This window comes from Anomaloglossus baeobatrachus, chromosome 4, assembly GCF_048569485.1.
Source record: "Anomaloglossus baeobatrachus isolate aAnoBae1 chromosome 4, aAnoBae1.hap1, whole genome shotgun sequence".
Lineage (NCBI taxonomy): Eukaryota > Metazoa > Chordata > Amphibia > Anura > Aromobatidae > Anomaloglossus > Anomaloglossus baeobatrachus.
The window spans coordinates 35,005,072-35,032,198 of NC_134356.1; the positions used below are offsets into that span (position 1 = coordinate 35,005,072).

General features: G+C 46.2%; 1 protein-coding gene across 2 annotated transcripts in view; it reads right to left on the reverse strand.

Moving 5' to 3' along the window:
- The window catches only part of MATR3 (matrin 3), a 77,554-nt gene that overhangs the window by 48,426 nt on the left and 2,001 nt on the right, over nt 1–27,127 (reverse strand). Inside the window, exons 2-7 of one of the 2 annotated variants that reach the window (XM_075344236.1) lie at nt 16,782–17,667; nt 11,554–11,615; nt 7,674–7,718; nt 7,400–7,539; nt 6,779–6,852; nt 6,246–6,374 (exon numbers count right to left, since the gene is read on the reverse strand). In XM_075344236.1, the coding sequence (XP_075200351.1) occupies nt 6,246–6,374; nt 6,779–6,852; nt 7,400–7,539; nt 7,674–7,718; nt 11,554–11,615; nt 16,782–17,552 (1,221 nt within the window). In that variant the 5' untranslated portion in view covers nt 17,553–17,667. The remainder of the gene's footprint in view (nt 1–6,245; nt 6,375–6,778; nt 6,853–7,399; nt 7,540–7,673; nt 7,719–11,553; nt 11,616–16,781; nt 17,668–27,127) is intronic. The other variant, XM_075344238.1, reaches the window with a different exon arrangement.

Sequence of the window (27,127 nt, forward strand, 5' to 3'; positions counted from 1 at the left end):
AGCCGGGGACTAAAGTTATAACCGCCGCCGCCGTAAAAGCGCGGACGGCGGATCCCCGGCGCACCACAAGTCACAGCAGCGCCGCCCGGTCCAGAGGGGGTCGGCGCTGCGTTCCCATACACAAAACATCCCCCAGTAATCTGTAGGGACACTAACTCCAACATTGCGGTCCCCGGCGCACTACAACACCCAGCCAGCCCGGAGTGTGTCTGTGCCTGCCGGGGACACAGAGTACCTGTAAGATGCAGGGCCCTGTCCCTGATCGTACTCCTGCTCCGAATCCATCAGGTTCTAATGGGTCTGTGGATGGAGCCCGGCATCAGAGCTGAGAGGCCGGCAGGATCCCACTTCCACAGAGCCCTACCAGGGGATGTGGAAGGAAAACAGCATGTCAGGCTCCAGCCCTGTACCAGCAATAGGTACCTCAACCTTACAACACCATCCAGGGGTGAGAAGGGAGCATGCTGGGGACACTATATGTGTCCTCTTTTCTTCCATCCGAAACCGTCAGCAGCTACTGCTGACTAAAATCTGTGGAGCTATGCATGGAATGTCTGACCTCCTTCGCACACAAAGCTAAAACTGGAGAACCCGTGATACCACGGGGGGGTATAGCCAGAGGGGGAGGGGCCTTGCACTTTTAATGTAGTGCTTTGTGTGGCCTCCAGAGGGCAGTAGCTATACCCCAATCGTCTGGGTCTCCCAATAGAGCGCTGAAGAAAGGAAGGATTTCCCCTTCGATAATGAAGTGGGAAGAAGCCACCACCGAAGGGAAGCTTTGGTTGCCTGAGAGAGGGAAACGGTCTTGTCTAGGGACGTCGGCATCCTGTCCCACTTGCGTAGGATGTCCCTTGAAGTGGACGCAGGTGAAACTGCGCGAAAGGGACTGCTTCCATTGCTGCCACCATCTTCCCCAGGAAGTGCATGAGGCGCCTCAAGGGGTGTGACTGGCCTTGAAGGAGAGATTGCACCCCTGTCTGTAGTGAACGCTGTTTGTCCAGCGGAAGCTTCACTATCGCTGGAAGAGTATGAAACTCCATGCCAAGATATGTCAGAGATTGGACCGGTGTCAGATTTGACTTTGGAAAATTGATGATCCACCCGAAACTCTGGAGAATCTCCAGAGTAACGTTGAGGCTGTGTTGGCATGCCTCTTGAGAGGGTGCCTTGACCAGCAGATCGTCTAAGTAAGGTATCACTGAGTGACCCGGAGAGTGGAGGACCGCAACTACTGTAGCCATGACCTTGGTGAAAAACACTTGGGGCTGTCGCCAGGCCGAACGGCAGTGCCGCGAACTGAAGGTGTTCGTCTCCTATGGCGAAGCGCAAGAAGCGCTGATGCTCTGGAGCAATTGGTACGTGGAGATAAGCATCCTTGATATCGATCGATGCTAGGAAATCTCCTTGGGACATTGAGGCGATGACGGAGCGGAGGGATTCCATCCGGAACCGCCTGGTCCTTACGTGTTTGTTGAGCAGTTTTAGGTCCAAAACAGGACGGAAGGACCCGTCCTTCTTTGGAACCACAAACAGGTTGGAGTAGAAACCGTGGCCCTGTTGCTGAAGAGGAACCGGGACCACCACTCCTTCTGCCTTCAGAATGCCCACCGCCTGCAGAAGAGCCTCGGCTCGCTCGGGAGGCGGAGATGTTCTGAAGAATCGAGTCGGAGGACGAGAGTTGAACTCTATCCTGTAACCGAGAGACAAAATGTCTCTCACCCAACGGTCTTTTACTTGTGGCAGCCAGGTGTCGCAAAAGCGGGAGAGCCTGCCACCGACCGAGGATGCGGTGTGAGGAGGCCGTAAGTCATGAGGAAGCCGCCTTAGTAGCGGCACCTCCGGCGGTCTTTTTAGGGCGTGATTTAGACCGCCATGCGTCGGAGTTCCTCTGATCCTTCTGAGGCCTTTTGGACGAGGAGAATTGGGACCTGCCCGCACCCCGAAAGGACCGAAACCTCGACTGTCCCCTCCTCTGTTGGGGTGTTTTTGGTTTGGCCTGGGGTAAGGATGTTTCCTTTCCCTTGGATTGTTTGATGATTTCATCCAATCTCTCACCAAACAAACGGTCGCCAGAAAATGGCAATCCAGTTAAGCACTTTTTGGAAGCCGAATCTGCCTTCCATTCCCGCAGCCACAAGGCCCTGCGTATTGCCACCGAATTGTCGGCTGCAACCGCCGTACGGCTCGCAGAGTCCAGGACAGCATTAATAGCGTAGGACGCAAATGCCGACGTTTGAGAGGTTATAGACGCCACCTGCGGCGCAGACGTACGTGTGAGTGCGTCAATTTGCGCCTGACCAGCTGAGATAGCTTGGAGTGCCCATACGGCTGCGAATGCTGGAGCAAAAGACGCGCCGATAGCTTCATAGATGGATTTCAACCAGAGCTCCATCTGTCTGTCAGTGGCATCCTTGAGTGAAGCTCCATCTTCCACTGCAACTATGGATCTAGCCGCCAGTCTGGAGATTGGAGGATCCACCTTGGGACACTGAGTCCAGCCCTTGACCACGTCAGGGGGGAAAGGGTAACGTGTATCCTTAAGGCGCTTGGAAAAACGCTTATCTGGACAAGCTCGGTGTTTCTGGACTGCCTCTCTGAAGTCAGAGTGGTCCAGAAACATACTCTTTGTACGCTTGGGAAACCCGAAACGGAATTTCTCCTGCTGAGAAGCTGACTCCTCCACTGGAGGGGCTGAGGGAGAAATATCCAACATTTCATTGATGGACGCAATAAGATCATTCACTATGGCGTCCCCATCAGGAGTATCAAGGTTGAGAGCGGCTTCAGGATCAGAATCCTGATCAGCTACCTCCGCTTCATCATACAGAGAGTCCTCTCGCTGAGACCCTGAACATTGTGATGATGTCGAGGGGATTTCATAGCGAGCTCGCTTAATCGGTCTGGGGCTGCGGTCCGTGTCAGAGACCTCACCCTGGGATCCATGAGACACCCCGGGAGGACATTGCTGTTCCAACTGAGGGGGACCAGGGGGCAATGATTCCACAGTGCCCCTGGCTTGAGATGCCGGCCTGGACTGCAAGGCTTCTAATATCTTAGCCATAGTCTCAGAAAGTCTTTCAGTAAAAACTGCAAACTCCATCCCTGTCACCTGGACAGTGTTAACAGGTGGATCTCCCTGGGCCGCCCTTAGCAGAGGCTCCGGCTGAGAAAGTGCCACAGGGGCCGAGCATTGCACACAATGAGGGTCAGTGGAACCTGCCGGCAGTATAGCCGTACATGCTGCACAGGCAGCATAGTAAGTCTGTGCTTTGGCACCCTTGCTATTTGTGGACGACATGCTGTTGTCTCCTCTGAGCAATACAGGAGGGTATATAGACAAAAATGAACAGTGCACCATACAGTGTATATAGTCTATAATCATGTAATCTATAAGTACACTTCTGCACTAGTGGGGCCAGCACCTAGGTGCTGCTTACCGCCCGCGCAATGCGGTTGTGTGGTCACCAGAATTCCTGCCTGGGTCTCCCTGAGCTTGTCTCTCCTCTCCAGCGTTAGCAGAGCTGAGAGGAATGGCTGCCGGCGTCCTGAGGAGAGGAGGGAGCCGTGGGCGTGACCCAGAAAAGTGCGGGAACTGGTGCCCCACTGTGCAGAGTGAGGGGGGTGGAGTATGCAAAGCATGCTCCAGCCCTCAGTGCTGCCGACCTGTACAGCGTCCCGCCCTTCCCCTGACTGGCAGGGCTGGGGGCGGGAAGAAAACGATACTAGGCCGCAAAAGCCGGGGACTCGAGTTATAAGCGCGGCCGCCGTATAAGCGCGGTCGGCGCGGAAGTCCCCGGCGCACTAACAGTCCCAGCCGCGCCGCAGTGATAACCATGGCAGCGGCGGTCAGCGCGGCAGTCCCCCTACACGAACACACTCAGCGACGCTGAAGTGTGTAATGGCACAAACGCAGTCAGTGCTGCTGTCCCCGGTGCACTAGCACACCCAGCAATGCTGGAGTGTTGCTGTGCGCGGTCCCCACGGGGACACAGAGTACCTCAAAGTAGCAGGGCCATGTCCCTGAACGATACTCGGCTCCTATCCAGCATGGTCCTTAGGAGCTGTGGATGGAGCACGGTCTCCTGTGCCTGGAGACCGAAAGGATCCCACTTCACCCAGAGCCCTAATTGAGGGATGGGGAAGGAAAGCAGCATGTGGGCTCCAGCCTCCGTACCCGCAATGGATACCTCAACCTTAACAACACCGCCGACAAGAGTGGGGTGAGAAGGGAGCATGCTGGGGGCCCTGTTATGGGCCCTCTTTTCTTCCATCCGACATAGTCAGCAGCTGCTGCTGACTAAGCTGTGGAGCTATGCGTGCATGTCTGACCTCCTTCGCACAAAGCATAAAAACTGATGAGCCCGTAGCAGTACGGGGGGTGTATAGGCTGAAGGGGAGGGGCTTTACACTTTTAGTGTAATACTTTGTGTGGCCTCCGGAGGCATAAGCTATACACCCAATTGTCTGGGTCTCCCAATAAGGAGCGACAAAGAAAAACACAAGAGAGAATGAAGCAAAAATCTAATCATTGATTATTTCACACAAAACTCCAAAAATAGGCCAGACAAAAGTATTGGCACCCTTAGCCTAATACTTGGTTGCACAACCTTTAGTCAAAATAACTGCGCACAACCGCTTCCGGTAACCATCAATGAGTTTCTTCCAATGCTCTGCAGGAATTTTAGACCATTCTTCTTTGGCAAACTGCTCCAGGTCCCTGAGATTTGAAGGGGGCCTTCTCCAAACTGCCATTGTGAGATCTCTCCACAGGTGTTCTATGGGGTTCAGGTCTGGACTCATTGCTGGCCACTTTAGTAGTCTCCAGTGCTTTCTCTCAAACCATTTTCTAGTGCTTTTTGAAGTGTGTTTTAGGTCATTGTCCTGCTGGAAGACCCATGACCTCTGAGGGAGACCCAGCTTTCTCACACTGGGCCCTACATTATGCTGCAAAATCTGTTGGTAGTCTTCACACTTCATAATGCCATGCACATGGTCAAGCAGTCCAGTGCAAGAGGCAGCAGAGCAACCCCAAAACATCAGGGAACCTCCGCCATGTTTGACTGTAGGGACCGTGTTCTTTTCTTTGAATGCCTCTTTTTTTTTCATTGTAAACTCTATGTTGATGGCTTTTCCCAAAAAGCTCTACTTTTGTCTCATCTGACCAGAGAACATTCTTCCAAAACATTTTAGGCTTTCTCAGGTAAGTTTTGGCAAACTCCAGCCTGGCTTTTTTATGTCTCGGGGTAAGAAGTGGGGTCTTCCTGGGTATCCTACTATACAGTCCCTTTTCATTCAGATGCCGACGGATAGTACGGGTTGACACTGTTGTACCCTCGGACTGCAGAGCAGCTTGAACTTGTTTGGATGTTAGTCGAGGTTCTTTATCCACCATCCGCACAATCTTGTGTTGAAATGTCTCGTCAATTTTTCTTTTCCTTCCACATCTAGGGAGGTTAGCCACAGTGCCATGGGCTTTACACTTCTTGATGACACTGCGCACCGTAGACACAGGAACTTTCAGGTCTTTGGAGATGGACTTGTAGCCTTGAGATTGCTCATGCTTCCTCACAATTTGGAGTCTCAAGTCCTCAGACAGTTCTTCGGTCTTCTTTCTTTTCTCCATGCTCAATGTGGTACACACAAGGACACAGGACAGAGGTCGAGTCAACTTTAATCCATGTCAACTGGCTGCAAGTGTGATTTACTTATTGCCAACATCTGTTAGGTGCCACAGGTAAGTTACAGGTGCTGTTATTACACAAATTACAGAAGCATCACAGGATTTTTCAAACAGTGCCAATACTTTTGTCCACCCCCTTTTTTATGTTTGGGGTGGAATTATATCCAATTTGGCTTTTTTTTTTCCATTGAAGACAAATTAAATGAAGATAATACCAAAGAATTTGTGATTGCAATCATTTTCAGGAAGAAACTGAGTATTATCTGACAGAATTGCAGGGTGCCAATACTTTTGGCCAGCACACCACAAGATTGTGAGACTGACCCCATTTTTTTCCCTCTAATTTTGGGGTGCATCTTATAAACCTGAAAAATACGGTATATATTTATTCTACACATACACAAGTCTTGTAAGGTATTATGATTTGCTTATATAGTGCTAGCAAATTCCACAGCGCTTTTCATACATTATCACTGACTCCATTGGGGTTCCCCATCTTTGGAGCGTAGGAGGAAACCCACATGAAGAGACGCAATTTAATTTTCATCCCCCATAATATACATACCTCGTTCATTTTGTTTAATATGAGATGGTTGGTAATGACTCCGAACGGCTCGATCAGTCTGATCAGCTGATTCTTCAGATTCCTTCCTCGCTCAAAGTTTATGATATGAACAACTCTCCCGGTCATCGGCTGGAAGCGGAAATAGGTAACAATTAATACTGACAGTCAGCATATCCTGATATGTTTTCTATCTCTGGCATAGGATGAGAATAGCCGCGAGCGTGCGCCACACTGCGCCGAGCAGGAGAGCGTGCGCCACACTGCGCCGAGCAGGAGAGCGTGCGCCACACTGCGCCGAGCAGGAGAGCGTGCGCCACACTGCGCCGAGCAGGAGAGCGTGCGCCACACTGCGCCGAGCAGGAGAGCGTGCGCCACACTGCGCCGAGCAGGAGAGCGTGCGCCACACTGCGCCGAGCAGGAGAGCGTGCGCCGTGCAGGACAGCCGCAGAGACACGTCCCATGCTTATTACAATGACACATGAATGGCCACTGCTATGATCTGTGCGCACTTGTCTAAGTGAAGCTATACATACTGGTCTGTTCTGCATACGTCTTGGCCCAGGCCCACGATCATCCATTCTTGGCCCAGGCCCACGATCATCCATTCCTGAAATACAAGAATGCACAATTGCACAAAACATTTCACTTTTGTGCTTGGACCTAAAGTGTCAGTGAGGCGCTGTTCACACCATGTGTGGTGCATGCAGTGCTACAGAAGGGAAGGGACGCCTTCCCAATGAGGAGTCTTATCAGCAAAACAAAAGGACAATGACATTGTTCGCATACGAGTGGTTCGGAGACGTCTATGGATGGGTTAGTGTGTGAATGATGCCTTTTTCAGGATCCCGAAGAGGGCGCCCCTTCACTGGAGAACCCCTATAAGGCTGGCCTTATGTGGTGGGATTTTAAACTCTTCACGACCTTTAGCGTACATTGATGTCAAAGGTAGTCCCCCCTGCCTTTGATGCGGGCTCACATGCCGAGCCCAGCTCATTCCCTGCACGTGATGGCTGATTTATTGTGGCATCTGGAATCAACCTAACCGGTGGGGACAGTGTATACAGCAGATTGGTAAAGGTCAGGAATCCCTGTATCACCCCGAGGGCTCGTCTGTGAGGGGTATGGGATTTAAGAATCGGACAACTCTCGCTCACCGAAGTGACCCCTCTGGTTTCCTCGTCTACCGTCAGGTCCACCTCCCATTGGCATAAAGTTTTGTGACGGTGGTGGTGCTGGTCCCAAAAGGCCAGGTGCATGGTTTGTAGACTGACGGAGCATGATCTGATCCCCGCCACTGCAAAACAAATCATTTTTATCATTATGTAGCTTCTGAAAGAGGATTAGAAAAGACAAAATAAACTAGTCTCCACTAGCAGATATAGGACTGACTGCCACCCTCCACAATAACCCGGGGGAGCGGACACTTACCCGCCATGGCCATGGCCTTGTCCATGTCCTTTCCACTCTGGATATCTAGATTTTGTAGAGAAAAGAATACAAAAAATAATTACATTCCATAGTTCTGGTGTAATTTTTATAAAATAAATTTTATAATATATACCGTATTTTTCGGACCATAAGACGCGTCTTATGGTCTGAATGTGGCTGCGGGGAATGAGGGTGCTGCGGTGGAGCGGGTCATCGTGGGGCACGAGCAGGCTGTAGCAGCCTGCCGTGACCACGTGGCCCCGCTCATTTAATATGCACGCCTATCCCCCGCCCATCATCCCTCGGCGCTGAAGCCGGCACTGACAGGTGGACGGGATGATGGGCGGGGGATAAACAGCCAGCCCGCATGATCACCCCTGGCAACTACGGCCTGGAGTGATCATGTGCGGCTGTATTCACTGCCCCCCTGCGCATCATCATCAGCACGGGGAGCAGTGAATCAGTGTACAGTACTCACCGTCCCCCTGCAGCATCGCTCGTCCTCCCGTCTGTGTCAGCGCCGCTGAGTGGAGCCGTCCCCGTTACCCTGCAGCATCGCGATCATCTCCTGTGTCTGTGCCGGCGGCTGGGTGGAGACTAGCGGCGCACAGCCATGACGTAATCGCTGTGCGCACGTTTCCACACGCAGCCGCCGGCACAGAGGCAGGAGATGATCGCGATGCAGCAGGGTAAGGGGGACGGCTCCACTCAGCGGCGCTGACACAGACAGGAGGACGAGCGATGCTGCAGGGAGTGAGGTGAGGTATGAATGAACGTTTATTTTTTTTATGTGCCACAGGATGCGGCCATACACCAGGATGGGAGTGTATTATGAGCAGGATGGGGGCCATATCAGCAGGATGGGGGCCATATCAGCAGGATGGGGGCCATATCAGCAGGATGGGGGCCATATCAGCAGGATGGGGGCCTATGAGCAGGATGGGGGCCTATGAGCAGGATGGGGGCCTATGAGCAGGATGGGGGCCTATGAGCAGGATGGGGGCCTATGAGCAGGATGGGGGCCTATGAGCAGGATGGGGGCCTATGAGCAGGATGGGGGCCTATGAGCAGGATGGGGGCCTATGAGCAGGATGGGGGCCTATGAGCAGGATGGGGGCCTATGAGCAGGATGGGGGCCTATGAGCAGGATGGGGGCCTATGAGCAGGATGGGGGCCTATGAGCAGGATGGGGGCCTATGAGCAGGATGGGGGCCTATGAGCAGGATGGGGGCCTATGAGCAGGATGGGGGCCTATGAGCAGGATGGGGGCCTATGAGCAGGATGGGGGCCTATGAGCAGGATGGGGGCCTATGAGCAGGATGGGGGCCTATGAGCAGGATGGGGGCCTATGAGCAGGATGGGGGCCTATGAGCAGGATGGGGGCCTATGAGCAGGATGGGGGCCTATGAGCAGGATGGGGGCCTATGAGCAGGATGGGGGCCTATGAGCAGGATGGGGGCCTATGAGCAGGATGGGGGCCTATGAGCAGGATGGGGGCCTATGAGCAGGATGGGGGCCTATGAGCAGGATGGGGGCCTATGAGCAGGATGGGGGCCTATGAGCAGGATGGGGGCCTATGAGCAGGATGGGGGCCTATGAGCAGGATGGGGGTATATAGCAGGATAGGAGCAGGATGCGGCCATATGCCAGTATATAGCAGGATGCGGCCATATGGCAGGATGACCGTATATAGCAGGATGAGGGACATATACTGTATATACAAGGCAGGAGGATCATTACCAGGATGCGGCACCTTAGCAGAAAATTTGGGGACATTACCCCCATAACAGTGTCAGCAGCAGATCCTCGCCCCATAACAGTGTGTCATGACCACATTTTTTGCTTAAAATTTTATTTTCCCATTTTCCTCCTCTAAAACCAGGGTGCGTCTTATGGTCCGGTGCGTCTTATAGTCCGAAAAATACGGTGTGTACACACACACTATAATATATATATATATATATATATATATATATATATATATATATATATATATATATATATATATATATATATATATATATATATATATATATATATATATATATATATATATATATATATATATATATATATATATATATATATATACACACACACACACACACACATATATATATATTATATAATGTATAGACATACATACACAATATGATATACTTAGAAATATATATTTTTATATATAAATTAATATATATTTTTTTATTTATATATTTTTTTTATTTTTCACAATTTTTTGTCTACAAGTTTTATATTTGTTATGATTAAAAAAAATAAAAATAAAAGCACTGGGTGTTTCCTTTATTGAGCCCTGTGATGCCAAGTGTAGGGAGTGAACCCAGCCAGGTATGCTATGCAGGCGGGAGGCTGAAATTCCCCTGTAACTGGAGGGGAAGTATAATACACCCAGTTACAGAGGAAATTGGCAATAAAAAGAATGTAGTAATATTTTAAAATGCCCCCCAAAAGATATTTTAAGACCTCATGCCGGTCATAGATTGTAAGATTTGTGAGCCTCTTGGTATAGGTGTTAAATTATATCTTAAGACTGTCTGTACAGGTTAACCCCTGAATTGCAAAATGCTGCGGAATATGTTGGTGCAATAGAAATACAAATTATAGTAAATAATAATAATAATAATAATAAGAAGAAGAAGAAGCACAATGTGTGAAGTAGACAAAAAAAAAAAGCAAAAATAAAATAAAGACTGAGTCTGCATTGCTCTTTCAAGCTACATTCCCCGCTGGGAAAAAAAAAAAAATATTATGTCTATGTAAAAATTTACATGGAAAGGGGAAACATTAAAAATGTTTTTAGTGGTCCTTTGTGGCCGTAAAACACAACACACACATAATATAATATAATATATACACATACATACAAAAATATTTTTAACGCATTTTCTATTGTCATTTTAGATTTTCTCCCACTAACAAAAAAAAAAAAAATAGATATGGGAAAAGAAGAAAAAAAAAAAAATTGAGCCATGCACTAAAAAAAAAAAAATATAAATAAAATAAAGTAAAAATATTATTAAATTGAATATCATATGTGCACTATTTTTTTTTTAATAGCGTCATGTACGATAAAAAGAATAGTTGTTAGGAAGGGAGAATATGGCCTGTTCATGAAGTGGATACTAGTGTTTTAAGTGGTCGTCCACCTCAACACGTTTTGAGTTGGCCCAAAGTGTTGGGTATATAAAAAGGAAATCAAAAAATGTGCCTACCGGACAGGCACCACACACACACACACCAGTTCTACGAAGACTGTGCCCCGCCAGTCTCCTAGTTTCTTAGGGTATGGGGAGGATGTCACATGATGCCCCTGCAGCCGATCACATACTCACATGATGCCCCTGCAGGAAGACTGTTTGGGACGGGACAGAAAGCAGTGCACAGAGGAGCGGAGCAGATCCGGTAGGCAAATTTCGCGCATATATATATATATATATATATATATATATATATATATATATATATATATATATATATATATATATATATATATATATATATATATATATATATATATATATATATATATATATATATATATATATATATATATATATATAAATAAATAAATAAATAATAAAATCTTCCCATCAACATGGTCCCATTTAAAATGTCTTGTAAACAATGACAACTCATCGAAGGGAAAAAAATAAAAAATATATACACATACATATATACACACACATATACATATATATAAAAAAAATATGGACAAGTCCAAATTCTAATCTTAACGTGATGGCTCTGCTTATTTGTACAGAGAATTAATTCCCTTCCAATGTGAAGCAAGGAATGGACAATAGATCCCTGCACCCCCGTCCCATCTGCCCGACAATACATTTTCCAGGAATACTTGACGTACACGTTGATGAGCAGCAGACAGTGCCTCCTGTGGGTCGGGCCGTTGATGTGCTCGTGCCAGCCCTACAGAAGAGAAATATTTAGTATCATCGGATAAAACAAGACAATAATTCCCTCCCAAAAAAAGTGAGTACGTTTCATATATTACTTCAATGCTCCATTATTACAGAACCGTATAAGAAACCGGAAACCAAAAGGTTCCTCACATTAGTCTGTTATCTACAGGTTACGATATTAGCGTCTCGGCCACAGAGCCTAAGCTGCCACCCCAACTGGATCCCTTTATCCCAACCCCCCCACCTTAATAAGTATCTGTGCATATGTTAGAAGTGTGCTAGATCTGGGGGGGGAAAAAAGGCCTCTTAATTTTTATTTTTTTAAAGTGTAATCTATCCCCGCAATTCCTGCCTGCTTTTCTTTGCTTCTATTTAATCTCATTACCGATAGTGACTTGAAAAAGTATTCATACCCGTGAACATTTCCACATTTATTCACCTTGCACCCACAAACCTTATTGGGATTAAAGTAGGAAGTATTCTTGAAGTGTAAAGGAAATGATACATGGTTCTGTAAATTATGATGTGCATTTGTATTCAGCCCTCCCCCCCTCAGTCAATACTTTGTACGACCCCCTTTAGCTGGAAGTCTTTTGGTGATGGCTCTCCAGCTTTGCTCATCTATAGATGACTTTTTCCCATTTTCCTTTGCGTTCTTGCTCAGTGAGATTGGATGGAGACGTCTATGATCAGTAATCTTCACGTCTTGTCACAGATTCTCGGGATTGGGTCTGGACTGTGGCTGGGCCGTGCACACACATGAATATGCTCTGATCTAAACCATTCATTGTAGCACTGGCAGGTGAACCTACATCCTAGTGTCAAGTCTTCTGCAGCCTCTAACAGGTTTTCCTCCGTATCCTGTATTTAGATCCATACATCTTCCCATCACCTCTGACCATCTTCCCTGCCACTGCTGAAGAAAAGCCTCCCCACAGCATAAGGCGGCCACCACCATGTGTGACGGTGGGGATGGTGTATTCATGGTGATGTCCAGTGTTAGTTTTCTGCCACGGAGGGTTTTGCATTTAGGGCAGAAAGTTTGGTCTCATTTTACCAGAGCACCTTCTTCCATATGCTCACTGTATCCCCTCATGGCCTTTTGCAAGCCCCAAACAGAACTTCTTATGGCTAAATTTCAAAGATCACTTTCTTCTTCTTGACACTTTTGCATAAGTGCCAGATTTGTGGAATATACGACTCCTGCGGACAGATTCTCCCTCCTGAGCTGTGGACTTAAGTGACCCTAATAGCTTCTTCCCTAATTAGTGCTCTCCTCACGTGGGATGTCAATTTCAGTGGACGGCCATGTCTTGGTAGGTTTGTAGTTGTACCATACGTCTTCCATTTTTGGATGATGGATTGATCAGTGTTCCATGAGATGTCCAGAATTTGGCTTTTTTTTTCCCTTTTTAAATAACCAAACCCTACTTTACTCTTCTCCATAACTTTATCCCTGACCTGTCTGGTGTGTTCCTTGGTGTGAGGTAAATCCTGGGATATGCAGAGGAATGATGTCCAGTCATAATTTCTCTCATCACTCCCTGGTGGCACCCCTCCCTTCTCCCCTCACACACAGAGATCCTTCTCAGATGCCCAACATCTAGAAAGGTGTCAAATCCTAGTACACATCCAAAAGCAATTACCTATGATATGGAGATTAGGTGTCCTGTCAGGACTTTACAACAAAGGGAGAGGAAGACCCCCTGGGGAATTGTGTCCATTCATCAAAGAGAGTGGATAGGGACTTAGCAAAACCAAAAGGAAGCTAGTCACAGCAGGAGAGCATATTGCTGGCTCCGTAATATCATATACAGTTATGATATTACCGTGCGTCTCAGCCATACACCCCCTACATCGTTAGAATTGGGACTTTGAGCCGCATCTCTGCATATCCTCGAAGTCTATGTTGCACCCTGGCCGGCGAGATATAGAGAACTGCTAGGAGTCCGGTAGATGAGTCGTACTTGGACTCAAAGTGCAGAGGGGACCCGGGCGGATATGATGACACCAGAACCGTCCCGATCGGACCTCCCAGTCCGGAGTTGGACTCCAGCCAGGGGAGTGGCGGTGCTTTCCTCTGAGGTCACAAAGGTAAGAGGGGACAGGGATTCGGCCAGGTTGATAACCACAGTTCAGACATTTTGGCTTGTTCTTTTGCAGGGGGTCATGTGTGGATACACCTGTGGGAAAGTTCCTGGAAACCTGGTCTAACAGCACCCTCCTGTGGCCAGACGCACAAGGTAACTGCTTGAATTGTAGGTCTGTATTTAATCCATACCTTGCCTGTAAATGTACTCTGACCTAACTGTATATTCTGTAGATTCCCTATTGTATATATTGTAGTTTCTAGTGTGGCTTAGGCCGATTAAGTTATATAATTAATCTTGGGCTGTTCTGTTCTCTCGATCTTGAATCCCATGTCTGTGTGCTCGGTTAATAGTTACCGTAAATCGGTTGGTGGCAGTGAGTTTGTGCCAAGGATCATTGTGGGGCGGCCAGTGAGATTTGGGGAGGTTTTTATATATTCCGTCCGCGGAGGTCAGGGGAATATATACCCTACTTTGACCGGGAGCCCTTCAAGCATCGGCACAGTAGAATAGCGGCCTCCTTGCTTATTGTCGGGCAATTCCATAATTGGCCTGACTATAAGAGGGGCGCTAGAGAGCGCGTCATGTGCTCTGTCTGTCGGTCGGGAGGTATAAAGGAGGGGTGTGACTCCCGCTTGTTACCCCCCGATCGTGACACTTTGTTTTCATGATGCTGTTTGATTCCAAATGTTCTCAAGCAAACCTCTGAGGCCTTCAGGGAACAGCTGTAGTTATACTGAGATTAAATTACACATAGGTGGAGACAATTTACTAATTAGGTGAGTTCTGGAGGGAATTGGTCATTCAGAATTTTATTTAGGGGTATCACACTACAGGGGGCTAAATACTAATGCAAATAAAATATACATATGTAGAAAAACATGTAATTTCCTTTACATGTCACAAATCCTTAGTGTTGGTATATCCCATAAAATACATTAAAGCTGTTGCGTGTAACGTGAAAAAAAAAAAAAAAAATGGAAAAAACAAAGGTATGAATACTTTTTCTAGGCACTGTATGAAGAATCTTTGGTTCTCAGCAAATGCCTACCCCCCTACTCACTGTTCTGTGTTTTGCTGTAAAACATTAGCTGCAGCAGGATCCTCCTCCCTCTGCATTAAGACAAAAGATCACTAAGCAGTGTTCTTTGTTTAAGAGCCCGGGGTATCAGCCGTCCAGCAGCCAAAAGAAGATTTTGGGTACTGACCGTAAAATCTCTTTCTAGAAGCCTTCATTGGGAGACAATACATCGGTCTTCGACCAGATTTGCCTCAAGTGTGGGGGGTTCCGGATGTGGATCTCATGGCCTCCAGGTGGAACCACAAGGTAATGATACGAGATGGAGGAGGCTTTTGCGCCTTATTCATAGTCTGTATGACCTGATTAAAGAGGTCGGAGGATCTTAGAACAGTGGCCAAGCTGTTAAATTGAGCGTCCGATAATTCTGATGGAAGAGGGGGTCTCACAGAGAAGGTCCGGATAGTCTGGAAGTCTAAATGGGACGTCGACGAGAAGGTGGACCAGTTCCGTGTAAGAGGGACGTCGGGGGCCAATCTGGAGCTATGAGAATGACGGGTACTCTTTCCGACTTGATCTTCTTGAGGAGTCTGGGAAGGAGCGGTGGGGGGGGGGGGGGGGTGTTGTGTGTGAAACAGGTACGGTAGAGAGAACTGAGACAAAGGGATCGCAAGAGCGTTGGTTCCGACCGCCAGGGGGTCTCGAGGCGTGGATATGAACATTGGTACCTTGTGGTTCCACCTGGAGGACATGAGATCCACATCCTGAACCCCCCACTTGAGGCAAATCTGATCGAAGACAGATTGGTTTCCTGTGTCCATCAATGAAGCGATAAAGAAATTTGTTTTACTACATTTCTGCTATTCTTATTTACTAAATCATACATTTCTAGGTTTAGCGCTCTTTTACATCCGGTTTTACACATCTGTCAAGCACGGACCAAGCTCGGATTGAAAGATGCAGCCCAATCTCAACCAAGTGTCACCTAATCCTATACAAATTAGGTCGGCAGACAAAGCGGCCAGGTCCGATTCGAGCAGTCTGTGTTTGCAAAGATATGAAACCAGTCTAAGTGAGGTGAATACGGTTCTGTAATAATAAATTAAGATAGTCGAAATTAATATTTCGCTCTTCGCTGCTCCTATTAACGTTGCTTAGAAAACATTTTTTGGTTGAGGTCTATAGTTTGCCATGAAGAAAAAAGAGATTGAGCTCACGATGTTGGAAATTTTGGTGCCAATCGAGAAAACACAAAAATAAAAGCTGTAGCATTTGTAGGAAACAATGTAGCCGTCACGTGATGCCGATTTGCCATCCAGGCAAAAAAGTTGGTTTCAAATTTTTTTTTAAGGTTTAGTAACCGAGTGAGAATAGAGAAGGAATTCTTGGGGTCAACATCAAGTATCAGTTTTCTTGAGTGTAGTCAGAAAAAATAAGGTTTAAAAGGGAGTAACGGGGTGGGGTTGACAGAATAAGTGGCCAGGACTCAAAAGGGATCTTCAAATAATCCCCTCCCTCCCACCCGCCTAACATTACTTGGCATGAGTTAGAGGGAGAGAGTGACAACGTTGGCTGATAACGGAGCTTATCCAACGAGGTTCTTCATCAAAGTCATCAATTACCATTTTGCCATGATAACATTACATTGATCGAGGGTCAATGGGAGCTGAAGAACCAAGAAATTTACTTAGGGACCACCCTTTAGTTTCCTGAGACTTTTTATAGCCTGCACTAATTGACAACAGTATTAAAGCCAGGAGAAATTGGGATCCAATACAGTTAAAACATTTTGGAACAAGGCCAATACAGATACGACTCGAAAGGGAATGCCACATGAAGGAAAATTAAGGTAAGAGTAGAAGGACAAAATTGGATTTTTGGCGGATGATCATATGTATTATACAGACCAAGTGTGAATACTTGAGAAGGTACCATAACTAAGATGTGGAAAAATTAGAGTAGGTGTTTTTAAAGGTCAGAGTGACCCCCCAAAGGATCTATCATGAGGTCTACGAAGAAGTAAAAGGTTTTATGGCCAAAACAAGCTATGGAGGTAGGGACTCACCTTCTTGGTATGTATTGGTATGTCACAGAGGGAACAGAGATGGGGAAAATCTTTCGGCATTAGTCCGTGGAAATCGTCAATGTTTCTAATGGACGGCATTCCTCTTGCCTTTTCAAAGGCTGATCGATCTTGCTGATGGCTGTAGCCCATGGGCTCGTAGTCGTTACTAAGCTTACGGAAGGAAGAGTCAGATACAAAGCTGTCATCTCTAAACCTTTCGCGCTCTCTTAAACGGTCATCTATATCCAGCCTTTCGCGATAAGAGGACTCTCGAGAGCGGCCCCCGTGGTCATAATCGACCACATTGTCGAGACCAGATGAGCGGTCACCAAAGCTCTCTCTTCTGAAGGATCTTACGTCATCATTCCAGTCATTGCCAGATGCTCTCAAAGAGTCTCGAGAAAGTCTCTCTCTGTAACCTAGCATAGACATGTCTTCAGACCTCCTCCTCTTAATCTGCTGAATAAGCTGCGGCAAACTTTCAGGAGTAATCTTCTCCTCAGGATAGCGACTCAATTCATCCAAATCCCTAGAGGACAGACCAAAGCTGGCCAAGATCTTATTGGCCTGATTGGACTCTCCCCTGTGTTGAGGGGGCATAGGTGGAGGACCTCGATTACCAAGACTAAATATCGATGGCAAGTTTTTGGAGGGACCGGACATCATGCCACGAGAGCCTTGGGGACCTAATGAAGGGCCGGGACCGACGTTCATGAAGTCTCTGCCCAAAGAGTGAGAAAAGGACTTCGACATGTTATTGCGCTGGTTCATGGCGAGAAGGAGAGCAAAAATGAGAATGTCCCAAGAAGGAATATATTTTTGACTGAGAATGTGGCTATGAGGAAGACTGAAGGATCTTCGTTAAGTAGAGAGACGGCACACAATTCTGTAGAAAAACAAGTAATTTTAGTCAACACAACAAATCTGGATACAATTTGAACAAAAATAGGATAAAAAAAATTAACATTTCCTAAACACAGTTTTAAGAATGAAAATTAAGTGTAAGGATCCAACAATGGAGAATGTGCTTTTGAGCAGATCGTGAACAAAGGGGCAAGGAAGGTGGACGTAGAGACGGGTCTACGCGAGACTGCTCATAAGTTTTTGATTCGGTACAGATTTGGGATGGTAGAACCTTTTGAGTTGAGTCATTACTTCAAGGAGATGATAATATTTTAACGCTAGAAGTGTCCACATTCTTATACAGTTCATGGTTAAAAGGATAAATTGACCCGAGAAGGAAAAACAAACAAGTAAATCTCACAGGATACACCGAGGCAAGATTGACCGGGTGAGTGAAACGGGACAAACGCAAATCATAAAAGGTGAACATGATACTTGATTAACGGCTTTCAAATGGACAGAAATACCTTACTGGAAGTGTGAGGTACTGGATAGCACATCTTCAGATCACTTATTCTCCACCAGCATTTACAAGGTATCGAATGACTTAAAGCATAGACACACAGAGAGGTCTTCTCCGAAATGAGAGGAAGTCAGAAAGTAAGGTTTCCTGCTAGGTTTTATTCCATGAAATGGCACCGGTCCAGTCTAAATGGTAAAGCAAGAAACTAATCCGATACAGTAGTCTGCGAAGAGCTACACAAGTTGGAAGTAAACTTTCTGATGAAGCCATCAGATGGAAAGGATTTTGTAATCCAGATAAGGCTGCTTTCACACCTCCGGTTTCTGCAATGCGGCACAATCCGGCACTTTGCAGGAAAATCGCAACCGGTTTTTTTTGCTGCCGGTTGCGTTTTTTCTGCATAGACTTTAATTAGTGCCGCATTGTGCCGCAAGGCCTTGCGTTCCATCCGGTCTTTGCCGCATGCGGCAGATTTAGCCGATGCGGCGGCCGGATGGAACGTTGCCTGGAACGTTTTTTCGTGCGGCAAAAAAAAAAAAACGCATCGCGCCGCATTCGGCCGATGCGGCGCATTTTTCAATGCATGCCTATGGCGGCCGGATGCGGCAATAACCGCATCCGGCCGCCGCATGCGGTTTTTGCCATTGCGCATGCTCAGTAGCATGCCGCAAGCGGCAAAAACCGGACTGGCCGCGAAGGAAAAACTTATGCAAAGGATGCGGTGTTTTCACCGCATCCGTTGCATAGCTTGCACAGCCGGATTGAGCCGCAGAGCTCAAGCCGGATGTGTGAAAGCAGCCTAAGCAAATACATACAGCTACAAAATGAAGTTACCGTATTTTTTGTTTTATAAGACGCACCCCAAATTTAGAGTTAAAAAAAAGGTTAAAAAAAAATAAAAATGGAGTCAGTCATATAATCCGGTGTTGTCTTACTGGAGGCGGGCAGCAGTAGTGGTGAAGCGGGGGTCACAGGAGGCAGAGGTTGTGCTGGCAGGCGCGGCGGGTCACTGGCGTGAGCCGCGTCGGGGCGGGTGAGTGGTGGAGCAGGCCGGTGCAGTGAATGTCCCAGTGTGTCCGCGGTTCAGGTTCAAATGATGGCGCCTGGAGCGGCGCAGATGTAGCTCTTGTCCAAGGGCTCCATCTGCGCATGCACAGACTCCGAGTGGCGCATGCGCAGATGGAGCTCTCATCAGATCTGCGCATGCGCTGACTCCCTGAGTGGCGCGGGCGCAGATGGAGCTCTCATCGAAGATCTCCATCTGCACACACGCTAACTCCCGGCGCCATCATTTCAAACTGGGACCGCGGACACACTGGGACACCTGCCGCACAGCCACCCGCCCGAAGCACGCATAGAGTGGCAGCCAGCAGGCCGCCCGCATAGAGAGGCAGCCAGCACAGACAGGCACCTGGCTGCCCGCACGCAGCCACAGGCACCCGGTTGCCCGGACGCAGCCGGTCGCCGCACAGACAGCCCCACAGGAAGCTATATTCGGATTTTAAGACGCACCCCTCATTTTCCTCCCAAATTTTTGGGAGGAAAAGTGTGTCTTATAATCCGAAAAAATACGGTAACTTTCAATTAGGAGTGATTAACCGGGTGTAACCCATCACAAGAACAGACAAGGTCATAACGCAGTTATATCCTATTGGCAAAAGGCAGGAAACCTTGTTTTTTTTCTGACTTCCCCTCGTACAAAGTGGTGGAGCCCACAAAGCAAGTGAAGGAGTCAACGTTGATTACAGCACCTATACCATGAGAACTTTAGTCCGTAATCTACGGATCATTCCTTATACAAACAAGCTGCAGTTTTCTCATAGATTATAGCGGTATTGAATGGCCAAACCAGGTATGAAGAGATGCCATATTGCTTCGTAAATCAAGGTGTACCATTCTACGCAAGGCAAAAATGGGCAAGAAAGGCATCTTAGAGGTCATATGAACAGGTTGCACCTCTTGGGGTACCTTGACACCAACTAGGATAGTCTGAAGTCCACCCCTTAAAGAGATTTGGATAATGTTTAATAACAGATTACATTTGCAAAGAACACCACTATGGGCTCATCATTAGATGGGGGTGAAAGGGATGGAGACTGCAGACTTTAGGAGCAGGTTGGTGGAAAATACAACCAAAGATGAAAAGTTAGAAGCACCAACAACCCGGGACATAACCAGTCCTGGACGAGACTGGGGTAGAGCAGTGTAAGGTGACGGGACTAAGAAAGATGGGAAAACACCTCAATGTTATAAAGGAACATAAACTTGAAACGGAAATATAAGATCTGAAAACACTGTCTTTTACAAGTTCCTTAACTAGTTTGCGTTTAGCCTCGATCAGATTTTCAACCCACAATGTAACTTCAGATTGAGGAAGAGGCGCGAGGTAAATAAGTCACAAAAAAATATGCAATTAATCCTTTTCACATATCCCAATAATTGGCAAACAAATGTGGTCATGAACCAGGGAGGTTGGGTTTGGTGGCTTCACACGGACGGCAGTGGCCGGACTGACTGCGGGCCTCCTGACCTGAACTTACAGCCTCTTTTACTCCTCGGTGAATATAAGTTCACGTCAGTCTGGGCCGTGTGGTTCGTCAAATACGGCTGTCTGAGCCACACAGCTGATCAGCTGCCGAAAGAATAAAATGCTGGTTACACACTCCCGGTATTCAATCCAGGGGGCAAGCGGAGGCGGTGGCAATGAAGGAAACGAGAGCTTTACAAAGCAATTACAATTTCATTTTATGCATGGATGTGCAAGGTCTACACAAAGTCTAATGAAATTGCACCCCTTTAAGTCGCGGCCACATTGAAACATTGCAGAGGGTGAAAGAAGAAGTATTGAACACGTCACCAATTTTCTAAGTAAATATATTGATAAAGGTGCTATTGACCTTTTCTCACCAGATGTCAATAACAATCCATCCAATCCACACAGGCAAAGAAAAATCAAACCATAAATGTCCAGAAATGTAGTGATTAGTAATAATGAGAAATGACAGAAAAAAAAATGAAAAAAAAGGCTGACATCTGCTAACTATCACTAATTAGAAAGCAATCCTGCCACTTAGTGAAAAATAATATCAGCTGGTTCGACTGCTGGCCTAAAAAAAGGTGTATCATTACAAAGGTGCCACACAAGAAACATCTCATGATGGGTAAAACTAGTGAGCTGTCCCAAGACCTTCACAGCCTTATTGTTGCAAAGCATAATGATGGTACTGGTTACAGAAAAACATTAAACTACTGAAGGCTCCAGCAAGTACTGTTGGAGACACATTCCAGAAATGGAAAGAACATTTCCATATACAGGCCACAACTAGGTGCTCCCCACAAGATTTCATAAAGGAGTGAAAAGAATTATCAGAAGAGTTGTTTAAGACCCAAGGACCACCTGTGGAGAGCTACAAAGACCTGAAATCAGTAAGTACAATTGTGTCCTAAGCCCCCGCCACATTTAGCGACTTACCAGAGATCCCGAAAACGATGCGACCTAATAAGGATCGCTGGTGAGTCGCTGGTGAAATGTCACACAGTCAGATCTTACCAATGATGCAGTAACGATCAGCGACCTCTATAACGATCTCGGCTGGCGTTGGGACTGTGTTAGGAGGTCGTTGGTAGGCGTCAAACACAGCGATGCGTCCTGCCCAGAAGGACATCGCCTTTGAATAAAATGGCCCCAACCATTCAGCAACGACTAGCGATCTCACAGCAGGGGCCTGATCGCTGGTAGGTGTCAAACATAACGAGATCGCTGCTGCGTCACGAAAACTGTGACGCAGCAACGACGATCTCGTTAGCGATCTCGTTTGTGACGGGGCCTTTAGAAAACAGGTAGTAATGCACCCCCCCCCCTCCATGGCCTACATGCACCATCACCACTCAAGATTCCACTGCTGCACAAAAAGCAGGTTCAAGAGTGGTTGATGTTTGCTCAACAACATTTAAAGAAGTATGAAATACTGGGAGAACATAGTATGGTCAATGGTGAAAGAATCTGAACTCTTTGGATGCCATAATACACACCATGTTTGGAGCTCAAAAGGGAAATCACCCCAAAAACACCAACAGTGAGGTAGGGACATTATGGTGTGGGGCTGTTTGTCAGGATACAGCACTGTCAAACGTCATAATTGAAGGAAGGATGAATGGACAAATGTGTTGAGACATTCCTGATAAAAATCTGCTGCCATCTACCAGGATGATGAAGATGAAACGAGGGTGGTCATTTCAGCAAGAACATGATCCCAAGGAAATAAAGCTGCTAGAATGGCTGAGCCGAACAGCAGAGCTGAATCAAGTAGAAAATGTATGGAAGGAACTAAAGCTCAGAGTTCATAGAAGGAGCCGGGACCTGTAGAACGTGAAGTGTTTGTGCGGAAGAATGGACCAAAATCACACCTGAGCAATGCAAGTGACTAGTTTCTCTATGCAGGAGTCTTTGAAGCTTCATCACCAAAAAAGGCTTTTGAACAAAGTATTAAACAGATTAACCCCATTCAACACGTTTTCCCATGAGAAAATCATGTCAACAGCAACTTTAGAAATAAATTTACTTAGCAAATTGGTGACGTGTTTAATGCTCATTTCACCCGCCGTATAAAAGCCTCACCTCTCATCAGCTCCATACATGCATCAATTTACCTGCAATGTAAGTTTATGTTATAACAAGCTCTGTGCAAACACCAAGCGAAAAACGAATACTGGTGGAGTTCAGCTCCGAAGCCTTGAAGAGAACGTGGCATCATACAGTGACTGGTTTAAATATATCATTATATTGCAAAAAAGACAAACAACCCCTGAAATCTTTGAATTTCCAACCTAGACCCTATATGAGGCTGACCCTTACTGTACTATAAAGATCCCTTTTCAGCAGTCTCATTATCATCACAGACAAAATTACAATGACAGATAACACCTTCTTTGTAAATAAATAACATAGGACCTGAAGTTCAGCCCCATCTCTGGAGCCAATGATTGAGCTCAGCGTTTATGCCCGGATACCACAAAACCCAGTGATTGATAACCCTTCTGCTCCATGCTGCAGCCAATCATTAAAGGCTTTAAAGGGTTGGCCTAGAGATGAGCGGATGACTTTGTGCCACCCTGATCCAGGTCAGTGCTCTGACTGGGGACAGGAGTTGAGCACCTTTTTTATGCATTTCATTATTTTCATATAATATATATATATTTATTATATAAAATAATTTATTAGTTTACCTTACACCTTTTACTAATAGTATTCATCACAAGTAGACCCTTTTTTGTTTTTAAATATTTTTGGACTTTCTAGATATAATTTCATATTTTTTTTTATTAGTATGATGACTATGGGTTATTTTTTTTCCACATATTGTATTCATAAGAAAAAAGTAATGATTTAGCTAACATCATTTTTTATATATGTTTTCAAAGTTTGGAAAAACCTGTCACCAGATCCTTTATCTACACTTTTTTTTTTTTAAATGGTTTCATTTCATTGGATACTTTCACATTCTTTTTATTACATTTTTTACAAATATCCTCTGGTATTTATGTCACTGCATTTTGCATGTATATAATTCAACATGATCTCATATTTACATATACCGGTATATTTCCTTCTTTTATCTCACTAGCTCACTGCAATTACCTTATTCACACTTATTACATCTGTTGCCATTTTTGTGCCATCTATGAAGGCATTTCATACAGGTTGCAATAATGCTGCTAACCACAAGAGGGCAAGAGGCTTCAGTCTAAGTCCAGGAATTGAACGTCTATACGTCATACACACGCACCAGCATTGCGGTCCAGCAGGGCAGATCAAAGTGTGCCTGCGCAGGACCTCAATGCGCATGTGTATGACGTAGATGTATCATACACTGCGGCTTCAGAATAAGGAAGACCAAGATGGCCGAAAGGGAAGGCGCCGGTCCCGGAGAACAGCGCCACCCATCCAACCGTGTTTTATATTATACCAGCGGCCTGGGTTCTTATATACAGCATGTTAGAATGCTGTATATAAACAGCCCAATGGTGGTGGCCGCAGCTTATAGGGCAAAAAACTGGTGACAGGTTCCCTTTAAAAGACTCACATCAACCTATTGTACAATTCACTCTTTGTATCATCTGAAAGTCCCAAAGTTGTCCTCTATAAATTGGGTATTTCTAATTACTAGGAGTCCAATTTTTCAATATGGTGTAATAGGTCCCCCTTGAGGCGCATGCGCAGTCCGCACCATCACTTCCTTCATCCCCCCGCCTGGCGTCCAATCATCATACTGTGCACAGATGTGCAGCGTGATGTCTGGGAAACAATGCGGGACGTGTGACGAGATGACAGGTGGGCGCCAAATGTATCTGCACACTATATATTATAAACTGACCAGGAGACTGCTCTAGTGCCTCCTGATGAAGCTGCAGGTGACACATGAGTCTGGGCACTGGTCTCGAATGCTGGCACATACACTAGGGCGTATCCTGGTGGGTATTGGTTATAACTGCACTATGTTTAACCTGGCAGCAGGGGGCTCTGCAGTATAGAATAATTTTATAATTGATGTATTACTTTTTGATTGGCTTATATTGGTTAACATTGGTCTTATAGACTTTGTTCTGAGCATGGGCAACCTCTTATGCTGTACATATAACAACCTGGTTTTAGGCTTATTTATATCTAATCATGTTTTTTTTTCTTGTATACTTTTTGCCAACTGATCACACTACCTTCTTTAATTGGTTTTAATGGGGTTGTTTTAATGTGTCTTCAGTAGTGTGTAAAAAGATTAAAGGGAACCTGTCACCTAGAATATGCGTTCTGACCTATCAGCAAACGCATGTGTGCCCTAATTACACCTCCCTACCCATCCCTGTGCTGTAAAATTGTATACTATGAAAGTAATAAAAACGTTTTATTACCTTCATATTTCGTATATAAATAGAAGGGAATGTGGTCATAGGGGCGGCGCCTTGCCCTATTGACGCCTGCATATTTCCCTGGTATCACGCCCCTGTGGGCGTGATACCATGGAGCGACGTCCCCGTCGCTCATTCTATCCTGCGAGCATTGCGGCAGGCTTCTCTTCCGGGTTCTCCTTGTCAGTTTCAGACGCGTCTGAAGCCGGCGATTGAACACCCAGAAGAAGCCTGCAGCAATAGGCGCAGGATAGAATGAGCGACGGGGACGTCTCTCCATGGTATCACGCCCACAGGGGCGTGATACCAGGGAAATATCCAGGCGTCAATAGGGCAAGGCGCCGCCCCTATGACCACATTCCCTGCTATTTACATATGAAATATGAAGGTAATAAAACGTTTATTACTTTCATATTATACAATTTTACAGCACAGGGATGGGTAGGGAGGTGTAATTAGGGCACACATGCGTCTGCTGATAGGTGAGAACGCATATTCTAGGTGACAGGTTCCCTTTAAGTAAAAGTGTATATTGAATATAAATCGTAGTTGTCATCTAGTAACTGGATCTAATCCACAACTGGTAGTCATTTATAGATGACTCCCGTAGAGTATGGCATTTACCAGTGAGAAGGGTTTTTACGTCCAATTGTAATTACTGATCACGTGACTACACAGCCATATGTGACATCAATCTTACGATCAAGTGACATCACTAGCGATGACATCATCTGCTTACAATCATGTGACTACGCGGCCGTATGCGACATCACTGGAGATGACATCGTCCTCCGCTTACGATCATGCGGCTACGCGGCCGTATGTGACATCACTAACAATGACATCAGCATCTGCTTACGATCATGTGACTACACAGCCGTATGTGATATCACTGGCGATGACATCCTCGTCATGTAAAAAGCAGACATCAGCACTTAATCGCAATATATGGAATTTGGTAAATCAGAAAAAAAATTTTTAGCGAATTCATCAAATGTCAGAAAACATCCTGATAATACATCCTATAGGCTATGTGCACATGTGCACTTTTAATCAATACTGCTGGGAAAAAATGCATCCCAGCAAAGTCTATGAGAATCGTGACTTGCTGGGCACACGCTGCTTTTTTCCTTGCAGATTTTGTTGCTGAAAAAAAGAAGCAGCGTGTCAATTGATTGTGCGTTTATTTCCTGGGTTTCTATAATCCCCTGCTGAGCTTTATCATTACAGTGGATTATATTGCAGAACTTTGCCTCACACACTGTGCACACAGCATGGTGTGCGAGGCTCACCGTAGCTCAGTAACCTGGGGTCGTCATGGTGATCGCATTGCAGGGACCCGATCGCCACTCTCCCTGCGATTGCAGCATTCAGGGAGTTAAACTACCGGGAGCGGCTTGGGGACCACTCTTGAGCAATGAGAGTCGGGTCCCAGCTGTAACATCAGCCCCCCGGCTGCGATCGCAGGGGTACAGTGCCTGAATCCCCAAGATCGCCTTGACTAAAAGTACAAAAAAAAACAGCATGCAAGTGAAAAAAAAAAAAAGCCACTCAAACGCAATAAGGCTTAGTGCCCACGTTGCTTTTTTGCACATAAAGCATGTTTTGGCAGGAAAAACGAGCATTTTTTTTTTTTTATTTAAGTCATGTAATTCGCAGGGGTTCATGCACTGTACTGTTGCAATGTCTCCGGCTGATGGTACAGCCGTGACCAAGCTCTCACTGCCCGGAGCGGTGGCCGCACCACTCCTGGCAGTTTAACCCCCCAAATGCTGCGATCAGTGCTTACCTCTCCCTAACGATCGGGTCCCTATAACGCAATCACAGGGACCCGATCGCTGTCATGGTAACCCTGGGTCGTTATAATGACGACCCCAAGTTACTGAGCTATGGAGTGCCTTGCACACCATGCTGTATGCAAGCTGTGTAAGGCTACTTTCACACCAGTTTTTTTTCCCCATCAGTCACAATCCAGAAAAAAACTGATAAAACTGATCCAGGGCCAGATCAGTTTTATCCCCATTGATTTGTATTAGCGCCGGATTATGCCTGATGGCCTTGCGTTGCATCCGGCTTT